This window comes from Lissotriton vulgaris, chromosome 1_1, assembly GCF_964263255.1.
Source record: "Lissotriton vulgaris chromosome 1_1, aLisVul1.2, whole genome shotgun sequence".
In the NCBI taxonomy this organism is placed as follows: Eukaryota; Metazoa; Chordata; class Amphibia; order Caudata; family Salamandridae; genus Lissotriton; species Lissotriton vulgaris.
In genome coordinates, this window is record NC_141685.1 from 1,598,829 (window position 1) to 1,620,150 (window position 21,322).

At 42.2% G+C, this 21,322-nt stretch overlaps 1 protein-coding gene across 1 annotated transcript in view; it reads left to right on the forward strand.

The window, feature by feature from the left end:
• LOC147736917 (NACHT, LRR and PYD domains-containing protein 12-like) overlaps positions 1-21,322 on the forward strand; it is a 307,564-nt gene that overhangs the window by 264,772 nt on the left and 21,470 nt on the right. Inside the window, exons 3-4 of the mRNA XM_086963257.1 lie at positions 2,253-2,264; positions 13,071-13,078. Coding sequence (XP_086819383.1) covers positions 2,253-2,264; positions 13,071-13,078 — 20 coding nt within the window. The remainder of the gene's footprint in view (positions 1-2,252; positions 2,265-13,070; positions 13,079-21,322) is intronic.

A 21,322-nucleotide genomic window follows, 5' to 3' on the forward strand; every position in this document is an offset into this window, starting at 1 on the left:
CCTCATTTGAGCCCTGGGTGTGCTTCATTCATTCATTGTGTAGTTCCCTCATTGGAGCCCTATGTGTGCTTCATTCATTCATTGTGTAGTTCCCTCATTGGAGCCCTGTGTGTGCTTCATTCATTCATTCATTGTGTAGTTCCCTCATTGGAGCCCGGGGTGTGCTTCATTCTTTCATTGTGTAGTTCCCTCATTGGAGCCCTGGATGTGCTTCATTCATTGTGTAGTTCCCTCATTGGAGCCCTGTGTGTGCTTCATTCATTCATTCATTGTGTAGTTCCCTCATTGGAGCCCGGGGTGTGCTTCATTCATTCAGTGTGTAGTTCCCTCATTGAAGCTCTGGGCTTCATTCATTTATTCATTCATTCATTCTTTCATTGTGTAGTTCCCTCATTGGAGGCATGTGAGTGCTTCATTCTTTCATTGTGTAGTTCCCTCATTGGAGCCCTGTGTGTGCTTCATTCATTCATTCATTGTGTAGTTCCCTCATTGGAGCCCGGGGTGTGCTTCCTTCATTCAATGTGTAGTTCCCTCATTGAAGCTCTGGGCTTCATTCATGTATTCATTCATTCATTCTTTCATTGTGTAGTTCCCTCATTGGAGCCCTGTGAGTGCTTCATTCTTTCATTGTGTAGTTCCCTCATTGGAGCCCTGTGTGTGCTTCATTCATTCATTATGTAGTTCCCTCATTAGAGCCCTGTGCGTGCTTCATTCATTCATTGTGTAGTTCCCTCATTGGAGCCCTGTGTGTGCTTCATTCATTCATTATGTAGTTCCCTCATTGGAGCCCTGTGTGTGCTTCATTCATTAATTGTGTAGTTCCCTCATTGGAGCCCGGGGTGTGCTTCATTCATTCAGTGTGTATTTCCCTCATTGAAGCTCTGGGCATCATTCATTTATTCATTCATTCATTCTTTCATTGTGTAGTTCCCTCATTGGAGCCCTGTGAGTGCTTCATTCTTTCATTGTGTAGTTCCCTCATTGGAGCACTGTGAGTGCTTCATTCTTTCATTGTGTAGTTCCCTTATTGGAGCCCTGTGAGTGCTTCATTCTTTCATTGTGTAGTTCCCTCATTGGAGCCCTGTGTGTGCTTCATTCTTTCATTATGTAGTTCCCTCATTGGAGCCCTGTGTGTGCTTCATTCATTCATTATGTAGTTCCCTCATTGGAGCCCTGTGTGTGCTTCATTCATTCATTATGTAGTTCCCTCATTGGAGCCCTGTGTGTGCTGGAGTTCTGGACTTTTTGGTTCCGTCCAGAGGTGTCAGGGAACAACACCCAAAGACCCCGGGGTTCCACCTGCCTTGGTGCACAAATGAACAGAAACACGGGCTTCTCGATGGTGGCGTCAAAGACCAAAGGTTTATTACTGCAGGGACACAGAAGTCACAGAAACTACGCATGGGCAGTAACTAGGAGCCTGTTCGAATTGTACAAAGAGGGTTGCTCCTTATATACTAAATTTTGGCCTTTAGGCGAATTCTTCACATGTTAGTACATTCCTAAACCTTTGTGTCATGAACAATAAATATTTGGCGTACACAGGAATCATCGACAATATCTGATGACAAAACATTACGAACGAGGGGTTCCCACTTTTCCATCATAATCCCATGTCAACTTTTCATTCAAGAGCCGGACCGCCTCATCGTAAATTTCGTTACCTCCCCCTAATAAAGGCCCAGAAGGAAAGGAGCAGAGCCAGGTGCAGAAGATAGAAAAGCAGGATAAGGGATGTTTGTGGGTTGTAAATGGGCAAGGCTACCGGCTTCGGCCGCCTAATCGTGATCAGGACAATGGACACGAAGACCAGTTTGGCAGGACTGGCCTCGGGCAGAGGAGACAGCTTTTGTCGAGTCATGCAGCTACAGCGTGATCTGGTTTAAGGTGCACGTGTCATGTAAGAGGTGAATCTCCGGCTAAGGCTACGTGTCCTTAATCGAAATGAAGTGATCAGAGGTTATTGCGTATGTGAGGGCAAGAAACACAAAATGGCGGCCATGATCTAAGATGGATGCCGTGGGTAGATCAGAAATGTGTTTATAAAAGGAGTGCTCTTGCTCGTAGCGTAGCGAAAACACCAGGATATACTAAATGGATCATTTGCGGTTCGCTGATACCAGTATTATGTATTTCCGACAATATTGAAAACACGGGTTCAAATCGTCACGGAACCTCAGACCCTCCTTTTGCCCTTACATAGGCAATTACTCAGTCTACGTCAGAGTCTAATTCTATGCTCATCAGGTCAGTGACATGCTGTTGTATCATCATCCTTTCTCGTGCCTTTTCTCCAAACGCAGGTGGTTTCCTAAAACAAGTTGCAGCACAAAGACTACACAGAGCAGGACCACACTGGATAATCAGGCAACATGAGAATAGGAATACTAAGATGACACCAATGACCATCAGAACCTTTCATCCCCACGCTGAGATCAGAGTCCAAAACCACTCCATGAAGGACCAGTTTCCCTTGTCTACATGAATAGAGTCGGAAATCTTGTGTAGCTTAGAGATCGCCTCATAGACTGTTGGAGCATTATTAGGAATAAAGACACAGCAGCTCGATTGGATCATTCTGCATACCCCACCTCGATCTGCAAGTATAACGTCTAGAACCATACGGTTCTGCAACGTCATGAGTCTATCCGCCTGAAGCTCAGCTGTCAAATTGCTAAGGGCACCAGCAGTTTCGGTAATAGTAGATTCAACTACCCGTGTTAGCTGACGTATGTTTCTACTATTGGCCATAGGCCCCCAGAACGGAAGGAAGCCTTTGAAAAAGTCTCCAGCTTCCTGACCAGCAGTATCTTCCTTGCTGAAGACACCTCTCGCTACTCTCGTTCTGTGGTAATCAGATGAAGCAGTGTATGTCGGGGGCAACAATCGAGCAATATAGCATGATCCTGAAAAGTCGGCAGGCAACCATGTATAAGCTCTATCTCGACAGATGAAGTAGGTACCCCTAGCAGTAAGAAAGGCAGGGGAAGAGTTAGCCGGAAACACATAAGTCTCTACGCACTCACTCCTCCCTAGCTGAGCTCTCGGATTCCTCCCATTCCCTTGCAAACAGACCTGACCTCGGTGAGGTACGACCCAGATTGGAGTTGAGCTTTTACGCTTGCTCTCTTCTAAACTAAGGCGATACTCTGAAGTATTCCAACTTAAATACACTCGCAATTCGTCTCTAGGGTATGATGGAGTATTATTGACGTCCTTGATCATGTCAATAATTCCCTGGACTAAAGCTTTGTTGGCAGAGTTATATTTAGTGGAACGTGGTGGACGTGGAGGATAGGTCTCAAGGGCATAAGCAAAGATGGTTTGAAGGGCCTGAAATGATCCATTGTAGCTGAAAGGCAAAACCAGATAGGGAATACCTTTATCCATAGTATGGGGTATCAAGCCACACACCCAGCAGTCTGTAGTGTTAACTACCAGTTGGTGTTGGTGCAAGAGCTGTACAAAAGTGTTGTTAATGAACTCTGAGCGTCGGGCTTGCTCATGTTCAGGAAACGAATGGAAAGAGTGTATAGAAGAAACAGTAGAAGTAGCAGGATCAAGGGGAGGTACTGTAGTAACTGGCACAAAAATCAAATTTATACTGAAGACGATTCCACCCACCAACGTTATCAAAATAATCAAGAATGTAATGGCACATTGCATCAAAAAGCATTTGCTATGAAGAATTCTATAAAGTCTGTTTCTGCGAACATAAATCACATTTTCTCGTTGCAGCGCAGGAAGCTCCATCTTCTACAATCCGCTCGCGACCACTGATGATGTGTACGTAGATGAAAATGCTTCTATCAGCCCTGGGAGTTCCCAGAACCAACAGAAGGATCGACCTTGTGTCAGACCCCTGCAAATTCAACTAGGCACACAGCCACGACCCTACGGCTACCCAGACGGCAAGGCAATTTAAAAATAATAAAACAAATAGCAAACTTCCTGGCTGAAGGCAAAAGTTAAAAAATCTTAAAATATCACAATAGGCAGTTGCCTGCTTTATTTGTCCATTTTACGGTTTCGTAAGTTATATCTCTGCTTCGCAGGTACTGTCTGATCAGCAAATAGCGTTTCACTAGTGGCTGTTGCAGTGTTCAAGTTCGCAGATGACAGAGTTCTTTCTGATGCAGGGGACAAATGTTCAGTGTTCGAAAGAGTCTTTTCTGGAGGAGAGTCAGAGCTTGGAGTGTCAGTGATCAATTCGGCATCGCTGAAAGGGACGAATTTTGGAGTGCTTTCAAATTCGGAGGAACCAATTCCCTTCTTCACCCAGTCGTCGTAAGGAAGTGGCAAAGGCACACGCTTTACATGGGATGCATGCACCCAGTGCTTGCGTCCAGCCACACGAACCGCTGTCCTCGTTGCCAGTAGGATTTGGAAGGGGCCGACAAATCTCGGCTGAAGGTTCTTCGTCCTCGCAAAGTTCCTGATGACTACAAACTCGCCTGGTTTCAGCTGATGCCCTGGACTCTCCGGAGGCTTTGGCAAAGCATCGAAAACCTGTTGATGAATAAGACTCAATTTAGCAGTCAAGTCGTAAAGGTAGTCTATCAACATAGGATATTCTAGGGAACAAAACTTTTTAGGCCTCGGCACACCCCAAATATTCGCCGGGCGGCCAAAAACGATTTTGTAAGGGCTAAGCCCCACTCTAGAATGTACAGTTGCTCTCGTGGATAACAAAGCCAAAGGAAGTGCGTCTGGCCAGGCTAAACCTGTGGATGCTTGTATTTTGGCTAATTTTAGCTTAAGGGTGCCATTATAACCCTCCACTAAACCAGCAGACTGGGGATGGTTCGCACTGTGGAATTTTTGTTTCAGCCCTAGACCAGCACACACACTCTGCATAACTTTCCCTATAAACTCACTTCCGTTATCTGACCATACAATCCGTGGCATTCCATATCTAGGGAAATATTCTTTGAGAAGAATCTTGGCAGTTGATAGGGCAGTATTGTCCTTTAGTGGATATGCTTCGATCCACCTGGAAAAAGCACAAACTACCACCAAGACATACTTCAAATTATTACAGCGCTCCATGTGAATGAAGTCTAACTGAATCACTTCAAAGGGGCAGGAAGGAGGAGCGAAATGACCAGCTAGAGTTGGAGTTCCCTTGCCAGGATTATGCATCAGGCATACCATACAATTTTTCACCACTCTCTCTGCACACTTACTGATCCCATCATTCTTCCAGACTGGAGCCAACATCTTACAAATTCCTTTAGAACTTATGTGCGCTACTCCATGCGCCATTGTCACCACTGCAAGCACATACGCGTCAGGCAGCATCCAACGCTGCTGTTCTGTCAAATCAATCCAACATCCATTTGAATCCAACCTGCCCATACTTTCTCTCCATACACGTTTTTCTTCCTCTGTTGCTTCTTTCTGAATCTCTTTCACACTTTCCATAGTATCCTCACACATTCCAGAGTCAGCAATCCATCTTGCAGACGTAGCAACATACGGATCTATGACAGAATTTCGACTACAAAAATATCGACCTACAAGAATATCGAGTCAACAATATCGAGGGCAAAAATATCGACATCCTATCTACAACATGGTAAGTACAAAAATATCGAAAAAATAATATCGTTGTAAAAAATATCGATGTTCAAAATATCGATTTTTTTTTTAATATATATAAATGTAAAAGTAAGTATATAACACTAATAAATAAAATATACATATTTAAAAGTATCTAATAATGTTTAAAATTAATAAATAAAACATATATATTAATAATACATTAATTAAATATATACAGTAAAGATATAATATATATGTACTGAACAATAAGTATTAATAATTAATTTACTAATTTATAAATTAATGAAATATATTCTAATTTACTAATACATGTACAAACATAAAACAATAACATACATAAAATGTAAGTAATATAAAAAATAAAATAAACATGTGATATTTTAACAATTAATTATATAAAACGTTGGATAGCGTAAGGGTAAAAATTACTATTCCTACTCCAGAGAGTGGAACAGTAGGGAAAGCGTTTGATAGCGTAGGGATAAAATTACTATTCCCACTCCAGAGAGTGCAACAGTCGAGAAAACTGACCCTGAACCCAAAAACCACCCCTTTACCCACGAACTGAAAACTGACCCTGAACCCTAAAAATACCCCTTTACCCAAAAACTGAAAATTGACCCTGAACCCTAAAAATACCCCTTTACCCAAAAACTGAAAACTGACCCTGAACCCTAAAAATACCCCTTTACCCAAGAACTGAAAACTGACCCTGAACCCTAAAAATACCCCTTTACCCAAAAACTGAAAACTGACCCTGAACCCTAAAAATACCCCATTACCCAAAAACTGAAAACTGACCCTGAACCCTAAAAATACCCCTTTACCCAAGAACTGAAAACTGACCCTGAACCCTAAAAATACCCCTTTACCCAAAAACTGAAAACTGACCCTGAACCCTAAAAATACCCCTTTACCCAAAAACTGAAAACTGACCCTGAACCCTAAAAATACCCCTTTACCCATGAACTGAAAACTGACCCTGAACCCTAAAAATACCCCTTTACCCATGAACTGAAAACTGACCCTGAACCCTAAAAATACTCCTTTACCCATGAACTGAAAACTGACCCTGAACCCTAAAAATACCCCTTTACCCAAAAACTGAAAACTGACCCTGAACCCTAAAAATACCCCTTTACCCAAAAACTGAAAACTGACCCTAAACACTCAAAATACCACTTTACCCAAAAACCCAAAAATGACCCTGAACCCTAAAAATACTCCTTAACCCAAAGTTAAATAATATTATTTAATTAGCAATTAATAATTAATTAACAATAACAATAAAGTAAATATATTAGCACATAAGTTGTAATTAATATAATTTAATAATTAATATAATTTTTCCCCAATTAATTAATTAACAGTAACTAAAAATTATATATATAAATAAATTACTCTAATAATGTAATTAACTAACTAATATTATTTAATTACCAATTAATTACTAATTTAAAATATGTACAAAATTATATTAATTAATTAACTAATTAATGTTAATTATTTGCCAATTAATTAGTTATAAATATTTAAAAACATATATTAATTAATTAATTATTATTAAATTACTCCCCACCCTATTCCCCTATAAACCCACATCCCGCTACAGAAAATATATATCAATTAATCAATTAATTATTTCCCAATTAATCAATATTAATTAGCAAATAATTATAATTAATTAATTAATCCTACTAATTATTAATCAACTTACCATAATTAAATTACTTCCCACCCTATTCCCCTATAAACCCACAACCCGCTCCGGTACTAAAACATCAAATTTCCTTATAAATTTCTATATTATTATAGAAAATGTATACACATATAATAGTAATTATTTTAAATACTTAAATTAAACATATAACACATACATAATAAAAAACTATAAAATAATACAAATATCGATATTAGTGTCATCGAAATTATTAACATCGATATATATGCTATCGATATTACTAACTTCGATATTACTTACATCGATATTAAGTATTTCGATATTACTTACCTTGGGTCGATATTCTGTCCTACGATATTCTTGCCTTCGATATTATGCTCCTTCGATATTTCAGACTCGATATTATGGTAGGTCGATATTTCCAACTCGATATTTTGACTGTCTACCGCAACATACATTCTGCTCATCGTGTCTCTAGCTGTCTGTTTAGCAATTTCATCAGCAAAAGCATTCCCACAACCAACATCATCCGTGATTGCTTTATGAGCACTGCACTTTACAATCGCAACTTCAGTCGGCAAGGTTAGAGATTCCAACAAGTCGTTAACTAGCTGACCATGTTGGATCTTAGTCCCATGGGACGTAATGAAACCTCTTTCTCTCCACAAGCGGCCAAAACTGTGGGCCACGCCAAATGCGTACTGACTATCTGTAAAAATATTCACTCTCTTTCCCTTAGCTAAAACACACGCTCTTGTTAGAGCTATTAATTCTGCAGCTTGGGCAGAATTCTGACTCACTCTTGCAGTCTCTACAATCGTCTTCAAAGTCGTTACTGCGTAAGCAGCAGTCACATCACCATTCTCCAATTTAAAACATGACCCGTCCACATACAGCGTACCATCTGGATCGGATAGCGGAGTATCCTTTAAGTCGATGCGTCCTTTTGTCTCTTCCTCCGTTTTAAAACAACAATCATGTGGCTCGGAATCACTCGACTCTTGATCAGTCGGCAACAGCGTTGCTGGATTCAATACATTACATCTTTTGATCTGAATATGACTTGCTAGTAATGTCAGCTCGTAACCAGATAGTCTCGCACTGGTAAGGTGTTGTGTCTTCGTTCGATTCATGAGTGTATCCACTGCATGAGGAACCATGACCACTAGCATGTTGTTCATCACCAAACCAGCAGATTGTCGAATGGAAGCCGTGGCTGCCGCTGTAGCTCTCAAACAACTAGGCAACGCTCTAGCTACCGGATCTAATGTTGATGAAAAATACGCACAAGGACGTTGTTTGTCACCGAACTTCTGTGTCAGAACACTCAACGCGCATCCTTCTCTCTCGTGAACATAGAGCGTGAATGGCTTGCTGTAATCGGGTGTACCCAATACAGGAGCTGAACACAAGGCTTTCCGTAATTCAGTAAAACTTTCCTGACATTCATCAGACCATGGCACCGAACTCGGAACATTTTTCCCAGTCAAAGCTACCAACGGTTTTGCTAAAAGAGAAAAATTTGGGATCCACTGTCTACAGTAAGAGGTAATACCTAGAAAAGCACGTACTTCTCTCTGTGTGCGAGGAACACTCATCTGCGTAATTGCTTTTATTCTCTCTGGGGTCAACTTCCTTCCCTCCTTTGACAAGAGATGACCTAGGTAGGTCACTTCTTGGCAGCAGTATTGCATTTTCGAAGGTGACACCTTGTGATTCAAATTAGACAAATGATGCAATAACGAAATCGTAGCTGCTTTGCAAGTTTCCTTATCATCAGCAGCCACTAAAAGATCGTCTACGTACTGTACTAGAGCAGAACCTGGAGGAAGGACAAAGGAATCTAACTGGCTTTTTAATGCTTGACTGTAAATGGATGGGCTCTCACAATAGCCTTGTGGAGCGCGTTTAAATCTGAAACTGCGACCTCCTAGACAGAAGCCGAAAATATCTCTGCTTTCCTCGGCTATCGGAATGCTGAAAAAGGCATTCTTCAAGTCGATGACTGAGAACCAAGTAGCTGTAGCAGGAATCAGTGTTAACAAGGCAGTAATGTCTGGCACTACAGGAAACTGCGGGACCACAATTTTATTAACCTCTCTAAGGTCGATAACAAACCTATAAACTGGAGGCTTTGTAGGATCAGTTCGTTTCAAAATCGGTAGTACAGGACTGTTACAGACATTTCCTCTCGTTTCTTCAACCACACCTTTTTTAATCAAATGTTGCACAATCAATAAAAGTGCACGCTCACCTTCACTAGATATTTTGTATTGAGGAATTCTTGGAAATTTTACATTCGCTTTTAAAGTTACTACATATGGTGGTATTTCTAAAAGGCCTACATCGTTAGGACCAGTCGCCCAAAGAGAATCAGGGAGTGAGCGTAGCTCTGGCGGGAGTGCATCCATTGACAAGTACATCGGAGAAGTGATATTTTTACCCAACGTAAGCTGTACTCCCTCCGGAGAACAGTACAATGTCGCATATAGTCGTTTTAACAAATCTAAACCAAGCAGATTTTCATTACAACCTGTTGTCAAAATCAGAGGTGCTTTCAAGTGACATGGCCCAACAGAAATAGACAAAGGACCAGATATCGGGTTGTAAACAGGGGCGCCTGAAAAACCTACAGAAACATTTGTTGAGCCAGACAAAGGTGCGCCAGGGAGTTTCGCATGAATGATAGAACTTTTTGCGGCACCAGTATCCAACAGAAACGGTTCGACTACACCTGATGTTGCTACTGCGACATAAGGCCCACTCTGATCCACTGGAACTGATACTACTCCCTCTCTTTGTCCATGGCTGTCCTAGTACCCATTTTGCTGAAATCCCTCATCCACTTCACAATAGTCTTCAACAAGATATTGTTGAGATCTATTTTGTTGAGTAGACTGTCCATTTCGTTGATCAAAGTGATTTGAAGGACGATCATTCGTTTGTGGAGGCATAGCACCTCGCCCTCGACCTCTAGAATTTTGCACAAAACCACCACGACCTCTCTGAGCTGCTGCTGCATTATTTTGCGCTAAGATCGGACATTCGTTTTTATAGTGACCCTCTTTCTTACAGTACGCACATTGGTTCCACTGATATTGAGGTCTTGATGTACTATAATCTGTTCTTTGATATGAATTCTGTTGCATATTAGTCTGATTCGTGCGAGGCGGATACGCCTGCTGCAAAATAACTTTAGTTTTTAAATCCTTCGTTTTCTTCTCTGATTTCTCCTTTTCCTCTTTATCCCTGTTTTCGTAGTACTGTGCAGTCGCAAGTATTTGCGCTGTTGTGGACACAGCCCACGCACTCTCTGAATCTTTCAGTTTATTGCATAATTCAGGTAACAAATTATGCACAAATTTATCGACAAACAGTCTTTGCCCTCCTTCTGTGCTCATGTCCTGACCACTATGATCTACAAAAGTCTCTTCAAACCTCGTGAAGAAGTCGGAGACACTTTCGTCTTTCTTCTGCCTACATGCTGATAACTTGTCCCAATTAACACGCAATGCGGGCATCAGAGTCTTCATTAAATCAATTATTCTACCTGGAAGATTAGCAATTAGGGGTTCGGGTTTTGCACCACCTACTTGCTGACCATCCGCTGCAGTGATAGCTGCCCAGTCACCACCTAAGGCAACTTGATGATCCTCTCTACGAATCTTAGCCCACACTGGTTGCGGAACTACGTTGCCAAATAACATATCGATGTCTGCTAAGTTCATTATACAAGCCTCAACTGTCTGTGTTAATTCCTTATAGTATCCAGCAGGATTTTTACGCGGATCTGGCAAGGCCTGCTTCACTGCTAACACTTCAGCTCGTTTCCACGGAATGTGTATCCACACTCTCTGGAATTGCGCCGGAGCAGCTGCAATACCAAGAGCCGCATTAGCTTGCACAGCTTCGCGCCAAATTGGAGGAACCTCCCTCATTGGATATTGGCGACTTAATTTCGTCTTGCTTTTCTCTAAATCTTTTGGTGAACGAAGTGATGGATCATTCCTATAACTTAAAATCAGTTTCATCGCTTCTTCTATATTATCACCCACTATCATTCCAGCAGCAAACTCTTTCTGAACCTTGATTAAATCTTCTAAATTAGATTCAACATCGTCTTCTTCTATGTCCTCACGTAACAACGAGCACATCTCGTCAAAGACATACCGTTGCGTTGGTTCTTTCCACTGCATAAACGTATCTAGCACATCTCTCGTACTATATCTCCTACTCTTCGAAATCCATCTGAGAGCCGTGGAATCTAAAATTCCCCGTTCCTCAGTACTTGGAAGCTGACTACGTCTCTGAACAGAGTCAGAAGTAGGAGTCTTGATTAAAGTTTTATAGAAAGGAGACAGCATATTAGACACAGAATCAGTGATTCTCCGACGAACAGAAAGTGGAGTCAACACACTCGCAGATGCAGAAAACACAGTAGAGGTAGGAACAGATAACGGATTAGTAGAAGTATCAAGGAAAATAGTTTGCGGAACAGTAGGTGTAAGCGAGACAGATACAGGTATAGAAGCTGGCAGTCCAGGAGGAGGAGGAGCCGTAGGAACATTTACCTTGACCATAGGAGGTACAGGGGCTTGATTCTGAGGGACAGGAGCAGGAACACCAGGATGTCCAGCAACCGGCAATTGTACATTCGGTAAAGGTGGAGCCGTAGCACCTTGTGCATACGGTGGAGGTGACCGTAACAAATAAGATAGCAGAGGATCATTTTCGGAATCCTCCAGTATCTTAGCTGTTTTCGATGGCAAGGCAGGATAGCACTTGTCGATCGCTAAATTGTGCTCTCTAATGGCCACCTCTATGGCTTTCTCACACTCGTTAGCCTGCAACTGCTTAGTCGCTTGTTCTAGGGTCAACTCTTCTTGCTCTTTTTGTTCTTTCTTTAACCTTTTCATTTCTCTCTGTTTGGATTCTTTTCGCCAGTAACGGAAAGAATCAAACATTGCCGGCCGGGCTTTCTTCCTAAACAATTTCGCTTCTAAATTGTCGAGAATTTCGGGTTCAAAACTACCATGCAGTGGCCAACTAAGGACACCATCCTTCTTACAGTAACGGACCCACACCTCATTATAAGATATAGGACCCACACCAAATTTACAATACAAGTCATATAGGGGAGTCCCAATCGGAGGAACCAGACATGAGTCCTCCAATCGTGAGTCACTGTTGCAACCAAAACAGGACAACATACAGTTTTTCCGACTTACCATTTTCAGTCTGGAACACAAAACAAACAAAACACGGAACAGATATGTGCACTCGAACCAAGAACTTAGGCCTACCAAAACGAACTGATGTATCGATACCCAAACTAAACCAAATAGATTATCGTAACTAGAACAACCAGTGATAATCTTACGAAACCAAACGAACCTCAGTGCTTCATTCATTCATTGTGTAGTTCCCTCATTGGAGCCCGGGGTGTGCTTCATTCATTCAGTGTGTAGTTCCCTCATTGAAGCTCTGGGCTTCATTCATTTATTCATTCATTCGTTCTTTCATTGTGTAGTTCCCTCATTGGAGCCCTGTGTGTGCTTCATTCATTCATTATGTAGTTCCCTCATTGGAGCCCTGTGTGTGCTTCATTCATTCATTGTCTAGTTCCCTCATTGGAGCCCTGTGTGTGCTTCATTCATCCATTGTGTAGTTCCCTCATTGGAGCCCTGTGTGTGCTTCATTCATTCATTGTGTAGTTCCCTCATTGGAGCCCTGTGTGTGCTTCATTCATTCATTGTGTAGTTCCCTCATTGGAGCCCTGTGTGTGCTTCATTCATTCATTCAATGTGTAGTTCAATCATTGGAGCCATGGGTGTGCTTCATTCATTCATTTTGTAGTTCCCTCATTGGAGACCTGTGTGTGCTTCATTCATTCATTGTGTAGTTCCCTCATTGTAGCCCAGTGTGTGCTTCATTCATTCATTCATTGTGTAGTTCCCTCATTGGAGCCCTGTGTGTGCTTCATTCATTCATTTATTCTGTAGTTCCCTCATTGGAGCCCTGTGTGTGCTTCATTCATTCATTCATTGTGTAGTTCAATCATTGGAGCCATGGGTGAGCTTCATTCATTCATTCATTGTGTAGTTCCCTCATTGGAGCCCTGTGTGTGCTTCATTCATTCATTTATTCTGTAGTTCCCTCATTGGAGCCCTGTGTGTGCTTCATTCATTCATTCATTGTGTAGTTCAATCATTGGAGCCATGGGTGAGCTTCATTCATTCATCGTGTAGTTCTCTCATTGGAGCTCTGGGTGAGCTTCATTCATTCATTCATTGTGAAGTTCCCTCATTGGAGCCCAGTGTGTGCTCATTCATTCATTGTGTAGTTCCCTCATTAGAGCCCTGTGTGTGCTTCGTTCATTCATTTACTGAGTAGTTCCCTCATTTGAGCCCTGGATGTGCTTCATTCATTCATTCATTTTGTAGTTCGCTCATTGGAGCCCTGTGTGTGCTTCATTCATTCAGTGTGTAGTTCCCTCATTGGAGCACTGGGTGTGCTTCATTCATTCATTGTGTAGTTTCCTCATTGGAGCCCAGTGTGTGCTTCATTCATCCATTGTGTAGTTCCCTCATTGGAGCACAGTGTGTGCTTCATTCATTCAGTGTGTAGTTCCCTCATTGGAGCCCTGTGTGTGCTTCATTCATTGTGTAGTTCCCGCATTGGAGCCCTGGGTGTGCTTCATTCATTGTGTAGTTCCCTCATTGGAGCCCAGTGTGTGCTTCATTCATTCAGTGTGTAGTTCCAGCATTGGAGCCCTGTGTGTGCTTCATTCATTCATTCATTGTGTAGTTCCCTCATTGGAGCCCTGTGTGTGCTTCATTCATTCATTTATTCTGTAGTTCCCTCATTGGAGCCCTGTGTGTGCTTCATTCATTCATTCATTGTGTAGTTCCCTCATCGGAGCCCTGTGTGTGCTTCATTCATTCATTTATTCTGTAGTTCCCTCATTAGAGCCCTGTGTGTGCTTCATTCATTCATTCATTGTGTAGTTCTCTCATTGGAGCTCTGGGTGTGCTTCATTAATTCATTCATTGTGTAGTTCCCTCATTGGAGCCCTGTTTGTGCTTCATTCATTCATTCACTGGGTAGTTCCCTCATTGGAGCCCTGTGTGTGCTTCATTCATTCATTCATTGTGTAGTTCCCTCATTGGAGCCCTGTGTGTGCTTCATTCATTGTGTAGTTCCCTCATTGGAGCCTTGTGTGTGCTTCATTCATTAATTCATTGTGTAGTTCCCTCATTGGAGCCCTGTGTGTGCTTCATTCATTCATTTATTCTGTAGTTCCCTCATTGGAGCCCTGTGTGTGCTTCATTCATTCATTCATTGTGTAGTTCAATCATTGGAGCCATGGGTGTGCTTCATTCATTCATTGTGTAGTTCTCTCATTGGAGCCTTGGGTGTGCTTCATTAATTCATTCATTGTGTTGTTCCCTCATTGGAGCCCTGTGTGTGCTTCATTCATTCATTTATTCTGTAGTTCCCTTATTGGAGCCCTGTGTGTGCTTCATTCATTCATTGTGTAGTTCTCTCATTGGAGCTCTGGGTGTGCTTCATTCATTCATTCACTGAGTAGTTCCCTCATTGGAGCCCTATGTGTGCTTCATTCATTGTGTAGTTCCCTCATTGGAGCCCTGTGTGTGCTTCATTCATTCATTCATTGTGTAGTTCCCTCATTGGAGCCCTGTGTGTGCTTCATTCATTAATTCACTGAGTAGTTCCCTCATTGGAGCCCTGTGTGTGCTTCATTCATTCATTCATTGTGTAGTTCCCTCATTGGAGCCCTGTGTGTGCTTCATTCATTGTGTAGTTCCCTCCTTTGAGCCCTGTGTGTGCTTCATTCATTCATTCATTGTGTAGTTCCCTCATTGGAGCCCTGTGTGTGCTTCATTCATTCATGTATTCTGTAGTTCCCTCATTGGAGCCCTGTGTGTGCTTCATTCATTCATTCATTGTGTAGTTCAATCATTGGAGCCATGGGTGTGCTTCATTCATTCATTGTGTAGTTCTCTCATTGGAGCTCTGGGTGTGCTTCATTCATTCATTCATTGTGTAGTTCCATCATTGGAGCCCTGTGTGTGCTTCATTTATTCATGTATTCTGTAGTTCCCTCATTGGAGCCCAGTGTGTGCTTCATTCATTCATTCACTGAGTAGTTCCCTCATTGGAGCCCTGTGTGTGCTTCATTCATTCATTCATTGTGTAGTTCCCTCATTGGAGCCCTATGTGTGCTTCATTCATTCATTTATTCTGTAGTTCCCTCATTGGAGCCCTGTGTGTGCTTCATTCATTCATTCATTGTGTAGTTCCCTCATTGGAGCCCAGTGTGTGTTTCATTCATTCATTCATTCATTGTGTAGTTCCCTCTTTGGAGCCCTGTGTGTGCTTCATTCATTCATTTATTCTGTAGTTCCCTCATTGTAGCCCTGTGTGTGCTTCATTCATTCATTTATTCTGTAGTTCCCTCATTGGAGCCCTGTGTGTGCTTCATTCATTCATTCATTGTGTAGTTCTCTAATTGGAGCTCTGGGTGTGCTTCATTCATTCATTGAGTAGTTCCCTCATTGGAGCCCTGTGTGTGCTTCATTCATTCATTCATTCATTGTGTAGTTCCCTCATTGGAGCCCTGTGGGTGCTTCATTCATTGTGTAGTTCCCTCATTGGAGCCCTGTGTGTGCTTCATTCATTCATTCATTGTGTAGTTCCCTCATTGGAGCCCTGTGTGTGCTTTGTTCATTCATTCACTGAGTAGTTCCCTCATTGGAGCACTGTGTGTGCTTCATTCATTCATTCATTGTGTAGTTCCCTCATTGGAGCCCTGTGTGTGCTTCATTCATTGTGTAGTTCCCTCATTGGAGCCCAGTGTGTGCTTCATTCATTCATTCATTGTGTAGTTCCCTCATTGGAGCCATGTGTGTGCTTCATTCATTCATTCATTGTGTAGTTCCCTCATTGGAGCCCTGTGTGTGCTTCATTCATTCATTTATTCTGTAGTTCCCTCATTGGAGCCCTGTGTGTGCTTCATTCATTCATTCATTGTGTAGTTCAATCATTGGAGCCATGGGTGTGCTTCATTCATTCATTGTGTAGTTCTCTCATTGGAGCTCTGGGTGAGCTTCATTCATTCATTCATCGTGAAGTTCCCTCATTGGAGCCCAGTGTGTGCTTCATTCATTCATTGTGTAGTTCCCTCATTAGAGCCCTGTGTGTGCTTCATTCGTTCATTCACTGAGTAGTTCCCTCATTTGAGCCCTGGATGTGCTTCATTCATTCATTCATTTTGTAGTTCGCTCATTGGAGCCCTGTGTGTGCTTCATTCATTCAGTGTGTAGTTCCCTCATTGGAGCACTGGGTGTGCTTCATTCATTCATTGTGTAGTTTCCTTATTGGAGCCCAGTGTGTGCTTCATTCATCCATTGTGTAGTTCCCTCATTGGAGCCCAGTGTGTGCTTCATTCATTCAGTGTGGAGTTCCCTCATTGGAGCCCTGTGTGTGCTTCATTCATTGTGTAGTTCCCTCATTGGAGCCCTGGGTGTGCTTCATTCATTGTGTAGTTCCCTCATTGGAGCCCAGTGTGTGCTTCATTCATTCAGTGTGTAGTTCCCTCATTGGAGCCCTTTGTGTGCTTCATTCATTCATTCATTGTGTAGTTCCCTCATTGGAGCCCTGTGTGTGCTTCATTCATTCATTTATTCTGTAGTTCCCTCATTGGAGCCCTGTGTGTGCTTCATTCATTCATTTATTCTGTAGTTCCCTCATTGGAGCCCTGTGTGTGCTTCATTCATTCATTCATTGTGTAGTTCTCTCATTGGAGCTCTGGGTGTGCTTCATTCATTCATTCATTGTGTAGTTCCCTCATTGGAGCCCTGTGTGTGCTTCATTCATTCATTCACTGAGTAGTTCCCTCATTGGAGCCCTGTGTGTGCTTCATTCATTCATTCATTGTGTAGTTCCCTCATTGGAGCCCTGTGTGTGCTTCATTCATTGTGTAGTTCCCTCATTGGAGCCCTGTGTGTGCTTCATTCATTCATTCATTGTGTAGTTCCCTCATTGGAGCCCTGTGTGTGCTTCATTCATTCATCCATTGTGTAGTTCCCTCATTGGAGCATTGTGTGTGATTCATTCATTCATTTATTCTGTAGTTCCCTCATTGGAGCCCTGTGTGTGCTTCATTCATTCATTCATTGTGTAGTTCAATCATTGGAGCCATGGCTGTGCTTCATTCATTCATTGTGTAGTTCTCTCATTGGAGCTCTGGGTGTGCTTCATTAATTCATTCATTGTGTTGTTCCCTCATTGGAGCCCTGTGTGTGCTTCATTCATTCATTTATTCTGTAGTTCCCTTATTGGAGCCCATTGTGTGCTTCATTCATTCATTTATTCTGTAGTTCCCTTATTGGAGCCCTGTGTGTGCTTCATTCATTCATTCATTGTGTAGTTCAATCATTGGAGCCATGGGTGTGCTTCATTCATTCATTGTGTAGTTCTCTCATTGGAGCTCTGGGTGTGCTTCATTCATTCATTCACTGAGTAGTTCCCTCATTGGAGCCCTGTGTGTGCTTCATTCATTGTGTAGTTCCCTCATTGGAGCCCTGTGTGTGCTTCATTCATTCATTCATTGTGTAGTTCCCTCATTGGAGCCCTGTGTGTGCTTCATTCACTGAGTAGTTCCCTCATTGGAGCCCTGTGTGTGCTTCATTCATTCATTCATTCATTGTGTAGTTCCCTCATTGGAGCCCTGTGTGTGCTTCATTCATTGTGTAGTTCCCTCCTTTGAGCCCTGTGTGTGCTTCATTCATTCATTCATTGTGTAGTTCCCTCATTGGAACCCTGTGTGTGCTTCATTCATTCATTTATTCTGTAGTTCCCTCATTGGAGCCCTGTGTGTGCTTCATTCATTCATTCATTGTGTAGTTCAATCATTGGAGCCAAGGGTGTGCTTCATTCATTCATTGTGTAGTTCTCTCATTGGAGCTCTGGGTGTGCTTCATTCATTCATTCACTGACTAGTTCCCTCATTGGAGCCCTGTGTGTGCTTCATTCATTGTGTAGTTCCCTCATTGGAGCCCTGTGTGTGCTTCATTCATTCATTCATTGTGTAGTTCCCTCATTGGAGCCCTGTGTGTGCTTCATTCATTCATTCACTGAGTAGTTCCCTCATTGGAGCCCTGTGTGTGCTTCATTCATTCATTCATTGTGTAGTTCCCTCATTCATTCATTCATTGTGTAGTTCCCTCATTGGAGCTCTGTGTGTGTTTCATTCATTGTGTAGTTCCCTCCTTTGAGCCCTGTGTGTGCTTCATTCATTCATTCATTGTGCAGTTCCCTCATTGGAGCCCTGTTTGTGCTTCATTCATTCATTTATTTTGTAGTTCCCTCATTGGAGCCCTGTGTGTGCTTCATTCATTCATTCATTCATTGTGTAGTTCAATCATTGGAGCCCTGTGTGTGCTTCATTCATTCATTGTGTAGTTCAATCATTGGAGCTCTGGGTGTGCTTCATTCATTCATTCATTGTGTAGTTCCATCATTGTTGCCCAGTGTGTGCTTCATTCATTCATTGTGTAGTTCTCTCATTGGAGCTCTGGGTGTGCTTCATTCATTCATTTATTCTGTAGTTCCCTCATTGGAGCCCTGTGTGTGCTTCATTCATTCATTCATTGTGTAGGTCAATCATTGGAGCCATGGGTGTGCTTCATTCATTCATTGTGTAGTTCCCTCATTGGAGCCCTGTGTGTGCTTCATTCATTCATTTATTGTGTAGTTCCCTCATTGGAGCCCTGTGTGTGCTTCATTCATTCATTCATTGTGTAGTTCCCTCATAGGAGCCATGTGTGTGCTTCATTCTTTCAGTGTGTAGTTCCCTCATTGGAGCCCTGTGTGTGCTTCATTCATTCATTGTGTAGTTCCCTCATTGGAGCCCTGTGTGTGCTTCATTCATTCATTTATTCTGTAGTTCCCTCATTGGAGCCCTGTGTGTGCTTCATTCATTCATTCATTGTGTAGTTCAATCATTGGAGCCATGGGTGTGCTTCATTCATTCATTCATTGTGCAGTTCCCTCATTGGAGCCCTGTTTGTGCTTCATTCATTCATTTATTTTGTAGTTCCCTCATTGGAGCCCTGTGTGTGCTTCATTCATTCATTTATTCATTGTGTAGTTCAATCATTGGAGCCCTGTGTGTTCTTCATTCATTCATTCATTGTGTAGTTCAATCATTGGAGCCATGGGTGTGCTTCATTCATTCATTGTGTAGTTCTCTCATTGGAGCTCTGGGTGTGCTTCATTCATTCATTCATTGTGTAGTTCCCTCATTGGTGCCCTGTGTGTGCTTCATTCATTCATTTATTCTGTAGTTCCCTCATTATAGCCCTGTGTGTGCTTCATTCATTCATTCATTGTGTAGTTCAATCATTGGAGACCTGTGTGTGCTTCATTCATTCATTGTGTAGTTCAATCATTGGAGCCATGGGTGTGCTTCATTCATTCATTGTGTAGTTCTCTCATTGGAGCTCTGGGTATGCTTCATTCATTGATTCATTGTGTAGTTCCCTAATTGGAGCCCAGTGTGTGCTTCATTCATTCATTCACTGAGTAGTTCCCTCATTGGAGCCCTGTGTGTGCTTCATTCATTCATTCATTGTGTAGTTCCCTCATTGGAGCCCTGTGTGTGCTTCATTCATTCATTTATTCTGTCGTTCCCTCATTGGAGCCCTGTGTGTGCTTCATTCATTCATTCATTCATTGTGTAGGTCAATCATTGGAGCCATGGGTGTGCTTCATTCATTCATTGTGTAGTTCCCTCATTGGAGCCCTGTGTGTACTTCATTCATTCATTCATTGTGTAGTTCCCTCATTGGATTCCTGTGTGTGCTTCATTCATTGTGTAGTTCCCTCATTGGAGCCCTGTATGTGCTTCATTCATTCATTCATTGTGTAGTTCCCTCATTGGAGCCCTGTGTGTGCTTCATTCATTCATTCACTGAGTAGTTCCCTCATTGGAGCCCTGTGTGTGCTTCATTCATTCATTCATTGTGTAGTTCCCTCATTGGAGCCCTGTGTGTGCTTCATTCATTGTGCAGTTCCCTCATTGGAGCCCTGTGTGTGCTTCATTCATTCATTCATTTTGTAGTTCTCTCATTGGAGCCCTGTGTGTGCTTCATTCATTCATTCATTGTGTAGTTCCCTCATTGGAGCCCTGTGTGTGCTTCATTCATTCCTTTATTCTGTAGTTCCCTCATTGGAGCCCTGTGTGTGCTTCAATCATTCATTCATTGTGTAGTTCTCTCATTGGAGCTCTGGGTGTGCTTCATTCATTCATTCATTGTGTAGTTCCCTCATTGGAGCCCTGTGTGTGCTTCATTCATTCTTTTATTCTGTAGTTTCCTCATTGGAGCCCTGTGTGTGCTTCATTCATTCATTCATTGTGTTGTTCCCTCATTGGAGCTCTGTGTGTGCTTCATTCATTCATTCATTGTGTTGTTCCCTCATTGGAGCTCTGTGTGTGCTTCATTCATTCATTCATTGTGTTGTTCCCTCATTGGAGCTCTGTGTGTGCTTCATTCATTCATTCATTGTGTTGTTCCCTCATTGGAGCTCTGTGTGTGCTTCATTCATTCATTCATTGTGTAGTTCCCTGATTGGAGCCCTGTGTGTGCTTCATTCATTCATTTATTCTGTAGTTCTCTCATTGGAGCTCTGGGTGTGCTTCATTCATTGTGTAGTTCCCTCATTGGAGCAAAGTGTGTGCTTCATTTGTTCATTCACTGAGTAGTTCCCTCATTGGAGCCCTGTGTGTGCTTCATTCATTCATTTATTGTGTAGTTCAATCATTGGAGCCATGGCTGTGCTTCATTCATTCATTGTGTAGTTCCCTCAATGGAGCCCAGTGTGTGCTTCATTCATTCATTCATTGTGTAGTTCCCTCATTGGAGCCCTGTGTGTGCTTCATTCATTCATTTATTCTGTAGTTCCCTTATTGGAGCCCTGTGTGTGCTTCATTCATTCATTTATTCTGTAGTTCCCTCATTGGAGCCCTGTGTGTGCTTCATTCATTCATTC